We start from the raw sequence: 12,554 nt of genomic DNA, 5'->3' as shown, positions 1-12,554 counted from the left end.
GTTTTAGCAGGCTGTTAAATACCACGGCTATATGAGACGGTGGCCCACAGCTTAACATGGGAACCGAACCACATGAGCTCCCGCCGGAAATTGAACCTGAGTCTCCAGCGTCGAGGACGCTTACACTAACCGTATAGCCACGAAGGAGCTTTCCCGAATGAGCGTATTGAACGAGTCATTGGTTCCGGTAGTGCAGGCTGGTACCTCAGCCCTAATGTTAGACAGGGCTGGGATTTGTAGCCGGGTGTGAGATTCGGTGCCGAAGCACCAAAAAGGAGCATGTGAGCTAGACTTGTACGCGCTAGTAGGCAAAACTGGTAGATAAAGCGGAGCAATCATTGCCACATTCATTTACAGTTCAGATTAAAGTAGTAAGATGCTGTCCTATAAGGCTAGGTACTGTACATATTAGTTCTGTTAACATTCGAATAATGTTTTTTTTTTTTTAATGTTCGAACAGTTGTTTGGATACTGGATGAATACTATTTCAATGTACAATATTTTGATGAAATACCGTCTAATTCACGTGTTAATTTAGTTCACTAACAACTAAACTTATCCGTAGTAATTGCACATGGAGAGCGTGGAGAAAGCAATTAGTAATTACTTTAGCATGGAGAGAGAAAGAAGTTTAAGGAATTTATTGTACTAAGATTACGAGGAGGTGCTGAAAAGTTCTCGCTTTGCCAAGAAAAACAAGTGTCAGAGGGCTAAGATTACATATTTATTCAACGTATTCCCCATTAACGCCTTGCCATATTTTGACGCGCTGGACGCGTTGCTTTTCACTTTTCACTTCCGTATTTTGACGCGTTGTCACGCGTTCCGATGTTTGAGCGGCTGTATCCCGCTTGCTGTCAATAGAAGGCAGAAGCTTACAGGTTTCCTGTGCTTTGTGAGCATCTGTTTAAGTAAGCGCCAGAAGAGGCATAGATATTTACAGCATTGCAGAAAAATTCCGAAAGAAATCATATGTGAAGGGGTTAAGATCAATGCACTTTTGACAGCGTTGTTGAAGGTTTTCTAGCCCATGCAAAAAATGTCTTTTGATTGTCCCTCAAACCAGCTCTCAGCAGCCTGTGACGTCAGAAATGTCCTCAAAACGGTGATCCATCAGGTGTTTTCAGGTTGGGAAATAGAAGGGGCCAGGTCTGGGGAGTAAGGTGGGTGGTGGACCAATTGGAATCCCAGGGTGGCCAATTTGGCAGCAACAATGTTGGACTTGTATATGGATGCATTATCGTACATCATCATGATCCCTTTTATGAGCTTTCCACGGTGTTTTCTCTTAATTGCCTCTTTCAGCTGGTCTAGAAGATTAGCATAATACTCTTCGTTGATGGAGGTGCAATTTGGCAGGTAGTCCACCATTATAATGTCATCTTTGTCCTAGAAAACGGACGCCAGGACTTTTTTAATCGATTTCTTGGTACGGAACTTTTTCGGGCGGGGGAACCACTATGGCGCCATTTCTTTTGGTTATTCTTTGGTTTCGGGTTCATAAATATGAAGTCAGATTTCATCCTCTGTCACTAATTTACCCAAAAAAAAAAAGAAAAAAGTCATTTGTCTTTTTGAAAATGGGCCAAGGTGCCTTTCGATACTGCAAGACGTTCCTTCTTTAGATCCGTACTCGAAAGTTTCAACACGCATTTCGCTGAAAGCTTGCGCATGTTTAGGACTGGTAATAAAATATAACCAACTCGCTCCCTGGAGATGTTCAGTATCTGGACAGTCTTTTTGGCGGATGTTCGACGGTCCTTAAGAATGGACAGCATTGCATATTTGCTGGTCTGTTGAAGTTAACGGGCGTCCGCTTCGGGGCTCATCTTCCACTGTGAAGGGCCAGTCTTGAAAGGTGATATTCAGGTTTTTACACAGCTGTATGAAAGACATTTCTTTCCCAGTGTTTGACACATCTCCATATGAATTTCGTTTGCATTCTTTCCTTGGTGCCACAAGAACTTCATAACGGTCCTCAGCTCTGACGACGTGAAACTTCCTCGTGCATCTTCTATCTTACCTTCTATCTGCAATACCAAATATGCAATTAAGATCAATTGATTTTAACTCATTTACATATTAAGATATGAGGCTTTCATATGCCAACAATTTTATTTGTCTACTTCAATTTAAAGGTAACAAAGCCAGAAACTTTTTAGCCCCCTTCCCCCCTCGTATTTTTCTGTTCTTATCTAATGCACATCACAGTACTTCTCAGAGATAATGCTCAGTTTAAACTAGGGATGGGCAAAACCGGTGTTTATAAAAACTGGAAACTGGTTACCAGAAAAAACGAAATCCGAAAAACCGACATTTCAGTTTCTCCAAAACCGATTCGGTTTTTCACCGAAACCAGTTTCGGGTTTCTCAAAAAAAAAAACGTTTCGTTTTTTCGTTGAAACCGGTTTCGGTTTTCTCCAAATCCGGTTCGGTTTTCATTGAAACTGGTTTCGGTTTCTCACCAGAGTAGTTTCGCAGTGTCCGAAAACAGGATCCGTTTACAACAAAAACAGTTTTGTTTTTAAACATTTTGGTTTTTAAACATATCGATTTCGGTTTGCACTTCCTTTTTATGAGAATTTACACATTTTTTGAGCTTCTCTCATTCTCTCATATGTGTTCTCGACGCATGTTAGTTACAATACCGTGGTTTCGGTAAAAAACCGAACCGGTGTTTGGACAAAACTGGAACCAGTTTTTGTGCCCACCACTAGTTTAAACGTGAATAGTACTTTTTTTTTTTTCGAATTTATGATTTGATTTGTTTTTTAACATCCGCACCTTTGTAGTTTGAGCGTAGGCAAACAAGTTACAACTAAAACATAAATATGATTTTCCTTTTATAGACAGAGTGCGTTTTGTTTGTGACCGGGAAGTACAGAGGTACGACAAATCTTCTTTTTATATTCTATTCTATTAGGGTAACGAAGTAGATGTATTTGTTAAGGCTAAACTTGTATTTACTGAAATCATATTTGTACTCTCTTAGTAAGGCTTGTCATAAGAATTGAGGGATGAAAAGAAATTAAATGTAATAATTTACTGTTTCTGTGTAATGTAATACATTTTTTTCATTTCCTTTGTAGCAAATGCCATTAATTTTAGCTGGAAATAAAGAACAACAGAAGAAGTATTTAGGAAGGTTAATTGATGAACCTTTGGTTGCTGTAAGTATTGCTTTATTTTCATGCAGAATATTAGCAAAATAAAAATTTAATTCATTCAAGGGACTTATGTCTGTTCATAAGATACGGGATTTATTACTGAAAGTTTCCGATTATGTAGACCATTTTGATTTATTTGTTGAACACTTTTTTTTTTTTTTTTTTTTTTTTTTTTAATACCATCTTCATATCTTTCCTGAAATGTTTATATAGCTTATACTGTACAGAGTCTGTCCCAGAAATAAGTAGAATGATGTGGTGCCGCCGACACGGACGGTTGGAGTAGGGCTATTTGTGACGGGAAAAGTGGTGAGTGTCTTGGAAAAGCAACGTAGGCACATCAATTACCTGCACGCCGTTACAGTGTGCGGATCAGAGCCGTGCCGAGGGGAGGGGGGGGGGGCGAGCGGGACGACGGGCTCGGGCGCCGGAGTACGGGGGCGAAAAATTCCGGAGAAAAAAGAAAAAAGAGGAAAAATTGCTTGTAATATATGTATGGGGGTGCCGTCGTATACCCTCGCCCCGGGCGCTGATGTTCCGCACGGCCCTGGTGCGGATTCCTCCTAAACTGAATCCCAGTTCAACTTCGTTACGACTTCACGTTCAATGGAGCAACGATACCGGTATGCGATCAGATTTGATGTTAGGCTCGGAAAATCGCGTTCGGGGACCATGACCAAAATTAAAGACACTTACGGGGATGAAGAAATATCCCAAGGAATAGTTTTCCGCAGGCACAACATGTTCCAGGAGGGCTGAAAGGAGGCTGACGACGCGAAACGCCCTGGATATTCGTCAAGGACAAAGTGGACAAAAATGTGCAAAAAATGAGAAGATAAATTCCGATCGACGCCTGAGTGTACTGTTAGTAGGAGAGTGCAATATTCCGAAAATCACAGTGCATCGTTCTTACAGAAAATTTAGCCATGAAAAAGGTGTGCGCGCAAAGATGGTCCCCAAGGTGCTCTCGGAATATCAGAGGGCTGCTCGTGTAACCGTCTCGCGTGGACCGCTGTGAAAGTTACCCGTTTAAATAAGAGTGGTTACTAATGACGAGATATGGGTCTTTGAGTTTGACCTCTAGTCAAAGACTGCACACAAAGGGTCCTCCACGTCTGAAAGAAGCAAGGATGAGCAATTCCCGGGTGAAGGTGATGCTCATAATCTTTTTCGACTCAAAAAGCGTTATCCATCAAGTCTGGCGCAGGGATAGACAGTGAACAGTAAGTTTTACATGGAGGACCTCGAAAGGCTCCGGAAAAGAGTGCAACGCGTAAGGAAGGAGATCTTTGCGAACGGGAAGCTACATCACGACAATACACCGCCCCATACCTCCTTCCTCATGACCGAGTGCCTGGCCAAGCACAAGGTGGCAACGCTGCCCCAGCCTCCCTACATCCCCGACTTGACACCACTAGACCTCTTTTTGTTTCCAAGAATAAAAAGAAGCTTGAAAGGCAGTCATTTTGGAACGCTAGATAACATCAGAGGCTGTGAAGATATGCCTGAACGAGATTCCCGTCGTCGCCTTCCAGGAAGCATACGGAGACTGGCAGATGTGCCAGCAACAGTGTCAATGCACAAAGGAGCTGTTTGGAAGAATTTTAGTAATTTGTACTTTGATCTGCAATAAATTTCTTTTCCCAGATTTATTCAACTTATTTTTGGGACAGGCCCTGTATTATCGTACAGTTCAATAAAAGGTGGCCCAAAAGTAGGAATATACCCCAGCATTGATCAACTATAACATTCTAGTTCATGGGTTTATTTGTTTCGGCTCTTTCCAGCTTAAAATGTAGGTAAAAACACATTAAGAATAAATAATAAAGAAACATGGATAACAATAAGAAATGGTATAGAATACAATGATCTCTGATCAGTACAGCGTGTATACTTACTTTGGGCCACCCTATACTTGCCTATTACATACCTGTAATTAACTGCTTATTATATGTATCGGATATTCTAAACATAAAGCCCAGGGATCAGAGAAACCTGTTCTATAGATGAAAATAAAAACGGGAAAGATATACAGGGTGCATAAAGTCTCTCTCTGATAACAAACATTAATAATAAGAAAACTAAAAATAATAGAAACATACGTTCTCTAAACATCGCTTGTATGATACTTCAAGATTTTGCCACAGCCTGTGGTGCCATTAACTGCAGCTGACCGCAGCGGACAGTCATGTGTTTAAAAATGACGTCACGACAGCAGAAAGCGAAGTGTATATTGCGGTATCATGAAACAAAATCTCCCATCACAGTTTAACGAACATTCAGGAGAGAGTATGGACTGCAGCCACCATATGTTAAGAGCATAAAAGAATGATATAGCAAGTTTAGACCAGTGTTAGTGAGGAACGTGTGGAAGCTGTTCGTGTTGCTTTAACCTGAAGTCCACACAAATCCTTGCGTCGCGAACTTCTTCCTGTGGGGTTATGTTAAAGACAGGGTTTAGGCAACACCTGTTCATGATATTGCAACACTCAAAAACACAATAAGGGTCGCAATAGACACAGTGACTCCTGAAATTTCGAGTAACACATGGATGGAAGTTGAATATCGCATGGATGTCTTGAGGGCAACTAATGGAGCACATGTGGAAATTCTCTAAATCATATTTTAAATGCGTTTTCCTATTATTTACCTCAAACCGCATGCTTCTATCATTCGTAGTTTTCTTGTTATTAATGTTTGTTATCAGGGAGAGACTTTGTTCACTCTGTATAATGGTATACTCTCCAGGGCAGTAGGACCCATCCAAAAATTTCACAATATGGCAACGTCACAAACTATGAACCGTTAGCAGCATTGTTTCACGAATCCATCAAATAGTTGCTTCGATTCTCGCCAGGTAACAGTTAAAGCCGCTAGACGTTGATACTAACTTGTCTATTAACATTGGTACAAGTTATATCTTTGTTCAAGATAAATCACCTCTTTAAAAATTTGTGTGTGTTTCCTTCTCTGTTAGCAAGTTAAAGCGTTTATTTCTGTTTATACACCGTACATAACTTGTAACGACCTATAGATGTACTTAGTAATAACGTCTGGCGTCTTTCTCTGCTATCTGGGGGAAAATGTCACTATTTGATGGATTCGTAGATCATATACAATGTACTATGGCCTAACTTTTGTCGTCGACGTTGCCACATCGTCAGAGTTTTGATTGGCCGTAGCATCTGAAGGTGGTCCTGTAGGGCATACCATTATATAACATTTTTGCTATATTTACCTTTGTTCTGTTGTTCGTGGGGGACATTTTTAGAACCTTATAAACTATACACTTCCGCTAATCTATCTGATATCGGACCAGATTGAGCAAGATTACGGAAATGGCTGACTCACGAGAAAGCTTGTTCAAAATAACCTAAATAACCTAAAACTAACTGTATAAGTACAGTACAGTACATAATTTTAGTACCAACAAGAAAATAGCTCAAGTGAATATGGAATATAGTGTATTATAAATTACAAAGTTTACTAAAATAATTACATAGTATATTTTAAAACCGGAGTATCGTGAGCCGAATTACAAAGAATCTACTGTAATAAATTGTGTCGCCTAAAGGGCATAATCGTGGGACGTTAAACTAAAAGACTTCATTTCATTTTGAATTGTATATAATTTAAAATACAAAGTTATTCCAAACGAATGGACTGGCTTCGTGATACTGTATTCTATTAAGAAAAAAGTTTTACTAATAATAAAGTTTTATTTACTGTCTCAAAACTGTTCAGTGTGGTCACTACTTGTAGCATGGGTAATATCAAGACTACATGAGAATTCTTTTCAAGCGCGCTGATTGCTTTTGTAATGTGTCCACTGTTTTAAAACTGTCGACTGTTCTTGGGAGAGGGCGGAGTGATATTGAATCACCTTCAAAAAGCATACTGCACCGTAGTAACTGAACCGTTTTTCATGGAACTTGAAAATGACTAACACGTTTTAGAGGTGTCTCCATTCCCAGCGTAAACAAGTAAATATTTGAGGGGTAACGAAGCATCAAGGTAATTATTCAAAACTTGGAAATCTATTCTTCAAACAGTCAGTGACTCATTTTGTTAGTGTGCTTGAGAATTACGAAATAGGGCTTCAAACAACCCTAGTGTTCAAATTCGAGTTATTCGAAAACTATACATTATATATATATATATATATAATATGATTTGTTCAATATTAAGATAATTTTGAGTAGTCATATTTCAGATACATATTCCTAGATTCTTCTACAGCCCTTGTGCTGTACACTATATGTAAAGGAATAATGTACCGATTGATTTTAGTACTTATATATTCATGTTCGGATTTGCAAATCTGATAAATTGCATTTATTCTCAGGCATATTGTGTAACAGAACCTGGCGCAGGTTCCGATGTGTCAGGAGTAAAGACTAGAGCAGAGAAGAAAGGTGATGAATACATTATTAATGGACAAAAGATGTGGATAACAAACGGAGGTGTAGCTAATTGGTGAGTTTTTCTTCTCTTTCTTCTTTAATTAAATTAAACGAAGAAATGTAGGGCTTTTACCAGTGAAGATCTTAATTCAAACCAAAACATTACAAGAAATTACTAAAATTTCCTCTGAATAGTTGCGAGAATATTCCCTTAAATAAAAGAATAGTTTATTATTGCCAAACTGTATATGGTCGAAGGTTTGAGATGTGACAATTAAGCTCGCGAACTCACCACCGTGTGAGGGCAGCACTATACAAGCAATTTTGTATTTTCCTAAAAGCCTATTATTTCAGTATCTCTCAGCAGTGTTTGCTTGACGCGTGATGGTTTCATCCTGAGAGTCGCATTGCTTGTACTTGCGTGTGTGTTGTCTTGAAAATATCTGAGCTGGAATTGGAGCAACGAACAAACTTGAAATTTTTGGTGAAGCTGAGAAAGAGAGGAAGTGAAATACAGGAAACGTTACAGCAGATGTGCAACGACAATTCCATAAAGAAAACAGCAGTGTGTAGTTAGCGACCAACGTTGGTGGAACGTACAGAAAGTTACATTCTTTTTAATTTACCAAAAACTACTCAAATTGTCCTTCCATACGGAAGTTACTTACGAAATTAACTTCATCAAACGGAAAGAAGTTTTGTCATTGATTGTACAAATGGGTTAAACATTTTTTCAGAGAAGATGGAATAAGTGACTAATGAAGAGAGGGTGGGGCGACCTGTAACGAGTCGAACAGGCGAAAACATTGCCAAAATTCCACAAATTGTGCGTGTAAATCGGCAACTGACTGCGATTCATAGCAGACGAAGTGAACATTGATAGAGAAACTGTACGGAAACTTTTAACTGAGGACGTTGACATGCGCAAAGTGTGTTCCAAAAGACTTCCTAGATGAACAAAAGCAAAGAAGGGTGCAATTGTACACAGACCTGTTTGAGAGGCAGTGCGAAGTTTTGGGCTGAATAATCAGTTTAGTTTAGTTTTAGTTTAGTTTAGTTTAGGTAGGTAGGTAGACCGACCGACCGACCTACCTACCTACCTACCTGTCAACTAGATATTCTGATGTTTACTCCATAGGATGGTAATTCCAGTAGAGCAAACATTACAGTAGATAGTCATTAATCGAACTTTTCACCCGAGCGTTAACGACGAAACAAGTTATCTCAAAAGCAATAGTTTCTTTCACCGCTAACTACACATAGGCGAAAATTCAAATAACAACCGTAATCTTACGAATAGGACAAAATTTCAGCATCATTTAATGTGAAAAACAACTTACAACAATAATTTGCTAGCATTAATATATATTCCGTACCATGCACAACAAAGCGAACAAACATGAGGCAGCATTCTCGGGTCAGAATACCGCTAATGATACGCACAAATTGGAGATTTATATTTAATATTAACACTATACTTACATGTCTTTACAAGTAAAAGGTAAGATTATAACAGACGATATTGATGTTTTTAAATTGTGCAAATACAGACAGATGTGCTAAATATTATTTTTTATATGAGTTGTTTCAGCAGCGATGAGAAGGTGAATCTCATCCTATTAACTTTCTTGGTGCCTAATGATGGCTGCCTCTCGCGTTTGGGCCATGGCTGCCTCACAAGTACGACTGTGATTGGCTGAAGTTGATTGCCAAAGCCACTGGCTGCTTCGTCTGCTCATTGCTGATATACATCCGTTGCGAGAACGTACAACGATTATTTACACTATTTGTTTAAAGGTAGTAGACTTTTAAAATAAAAAGTATTAAATTGTCTGAGCCGGGTACACCAAACATAATGCACAAATAAGTTTATGACAATATTACTCTATTATTAAGAACTTTCAATAAGGTGAAATGAGTAAGCAAATTTCTAAATAATGCTATTTTAATATAAATCTTTCTCAAAGAATTGTAACGAACAACAATACTATAACTGGTTGAAAAACAAGTGATCTAATTTCGATTTAAATTCTCTAACATAAACTATATCTTCAGGTATTAATAACATTCAAAATATTTGGCTTGTAATTGATCAAAGTTAAGCAAGCTCTATTAGAATACAAGTTCAGTCATGAACTCTGGAATCAACGTACATTCGTTTAAGCAACCTATTCAACCTCGTATTTTAAGAAAAATATGTAAGCATTAAAACTCACCCAATACTGTTTATATCTGGCATCTACCAACATTAAATAATTGCTTTTTTAAAAAAAAAAAAAACTCACGAAACAATTGTTTTAACGTAATTGCCTTACAAAAAACTTTAACACACCACTCACTAACTCAATATACAATTCTTTTTTTCCCGACCAGTTGGATTTCAGCTTCAGAACTGAAGCATATAACGCATGACGAAAAATTCGAACAGCTGTAGTTCCATATATTGCCACTACAGCGCTGTAGTCACTCTCCCTGACATCTGTACAACTCTAATAGCTTACTTTTTAAAAATAATCATATTAACAGCCCATTACAGCGTAAGATCCTAAAACAAAGCGACAAAGTGCCCAATGAAAGACAGTTTACTTCCCATGACCGAAGAAGTTAAGGCAGTCAAAATAACAAATAAAAACTATGTTGATAACATTTTTTTAATGTCCATAGGATCGTATACCATGAGTTTGTACCACGAGGTTAAACATACTATTTAAGAGTGCTGCATAGAGTGCGTGGGAAGATGAGACGCAAACGACCAGAATTTTTCGAAGGAAACTCATACCATCTCCATCATGACATTGCACTTGCCCACACGGCATTATCCATACTTGAGTTTGTGACCAGAAAGCAAATAACTGTGGTACATCATCCGCCATACTCACCTAATCTGGCTTCCAATGATATTTTCTTTACTCAAGGGTAAAAACTACTGGAAGAAAGGCATTTCAATTACATCAAGGCTAATTCGACGGTAGTTCTGAAGACCATTCCAGAAATAAAGCTTCAAAAATGTTTCGAAGGTGTAGTAGGCGCTGATGTACTTCTAATTATATTTTATTTAATTCATAAATTTATTTAATTAATAATAGAATGTGCACTACAATGTTCTGTGTACGAAAAAGAATACATTTCACCAAGAAATTATGCATTACATGATGCTTTCCTTTCTTTAACTCCCGTGTAGCTTTAATGTAGTCTGAAAAAAAAAAAAAAAAAAAAATAGTATTTCCGTCGCGGAATCTGAAGAGTATTAGTGGTGACTTCAAGATAATACAAACAATTTTTTTTCTTTCTTTTTAAGGTACTTCGTTCTTGCAAGAACAAATCCAGATCCAAAGGCACCTGCCGGAAAGGCTTTCACAGGCTTTATCGTGGATAGAGATACGCCGGGACTTACACCTGGTAGGAAGGTTCGTTTTATCGTTTTATTTTTCTTCCAAATCGAAATATAGTATAGTATTACAAACTGACATTTTCTATAAGCTCAAAATTGCTCACTTGTGATTCTGTAAAATTCTTGTGTAAAAGTATTGTGCGTCGAATTTCGCTGACAACTTTCAGCATTATCAAGACCGAGATAAGGAACTGTTTGGGTAGAGATAGGAGTTTGGTAATTAAATGTTTAAGTTCGACAAAAAAAAAAAAAAAAAAATCTAGTTGCTCAACAGAATACACATTTTTTTAAAACAATCTGGAGAAATTTAGAGGAGCAAAAATGAGTAAGTTTGAGTTTAAGATTGCTTTTCAAGCTGTTCGTTTTGCAATGACATTTTCATTTTTAATTTCTGTCCAGTACTCTGATTATCCTTTGACAATAAATATTTTTTAAAACATTCAAAACTTTTTTTTTTCTGAAAAGTGGGCAATAAGAAGTTCTAAAACAACTGGATAATCTACAAATATAAATATTTACAATGTACATGTGAACTCTTTCAGTAGCCGGAACAGGCGTTGTGGGACCTGAAAGGCTGGAATTTATTTTCGATCCTGAAGAAAATCAAATTTAACACAATGGAAGAGGTTTATTTACCAGTGTGTCATTTTTGCCCTAAGGCTCACGTAGCTTCCAATGATAAAATATAAACTCAAAGGATAAACTTCATGAGAAAGCTGAGATAAAGTTCGTACATTACTTCTGTCAGTGTTTTTTCTACTTTTGTATACTCATAATACACACGTTCTTACGGTGTAGACTTCCAAACTAATGCCAATGTATGTCTCCATTGGTCTGTCTGTCGACAGCTATCAGCAAATATTGTAGACAATAGCGAGAAATGTTTTTCTGATATGGATTTATCATCCGAAGAACAGGTTTCCTTCTCACACTTCATCCATTATTGACACCGGATGTGATAATCTCCCACTTTCGATTCCAATATGAGAGCCTTATGGTTGGAAATTTGTCTTGGTTTTACAGTATGAAACGAAACTTAGTTTCTTTCAGCTTTTAATTTGCGTTTAGTATGGGATTTCCACTTAAAATTTCTGTTATGCCGATGATTTAAAATTATTTTTTCTAAAAATTTACAAATTATTATTATTATTATTATTATTATTATTATTATTAGTAGTAGTAGTAGTAGTAGTAGTAGTAGTAGTAGTAGTAGTAATATTTATTATTATTATTATTATTATTATTATTATTATTATTATTATTATTATTATTATTATTATTATTATTATTATTATTATTATTATTATTATTATTATTATTATACAGTTTCCTATAATGACCTTCTCAACAGCGGATATTATATATGAAAAATGGAGGAAACAGTTTAATTCTTTATAGAAGCGAATTCCGCTGTTAAGAAGGTCATTATAAATTCCTCTCAAACATTCTGTTAGCAAGATTGACTCTATACACAGATGAAATTATTGGAGATTATCAGTGCGGATTTAGACGAAATCGATCAACTGTCGACCAGATATTTACCATTCGACAAATACTCGAAAAGAAATGGGAATAATACAGTATCCCGGTACA

At 37.2% G+C, this 12,554-nt stretch overlaps 1 protein-coding gene across 3 annotated transcripts in view; it reads left to right on the top strand.

The window, feature by feature from the left end:
* The window catches only part of Mcad (Medium-chain acyl-CoA dehydrogenase), a 61,052-nt gene that overhangs the window by 33,864 nt on the left and 14,634 nt on the right, over positions 1-12,554 (top strand). For all 3 annotated transcript variants that reach the window (XM_081764118.1, XM_081764117.1, XM_081764116.1), the window contains exons 5-7: positions 3,090-3,170; positions 7,513-7,643; positions 10,869-10,977. In XM_081764118.1, the coding sequence (XP_081620244.1) occupies positions 3,090-3,170; positions 7,513-7,643; positions 10,869-10,977 (321 nt within the window). The remainder of the gene's footprint in view (positions 1-3,089; positions 3,171-7,512; positions 7,644-10,868; positions 10,978-12,554) is intronic.

This window comes from Thermobia domestica, chromosome 7, assembly GCF_964235325.1.
Source record: "Thermobia domestica chromosome 7, izTheDome1.hap1.1, whole genome shotgun sequence".
Lineage (NCBI taxonomy): Eukaryota > Metazoa > Arthropoda > Insecta > Zygentoma > Lepismatidae > Thermobia > Thermobia domestica.
This window is presented reverse-complemented; position numbering and strand designations above follow the sequence as displayed.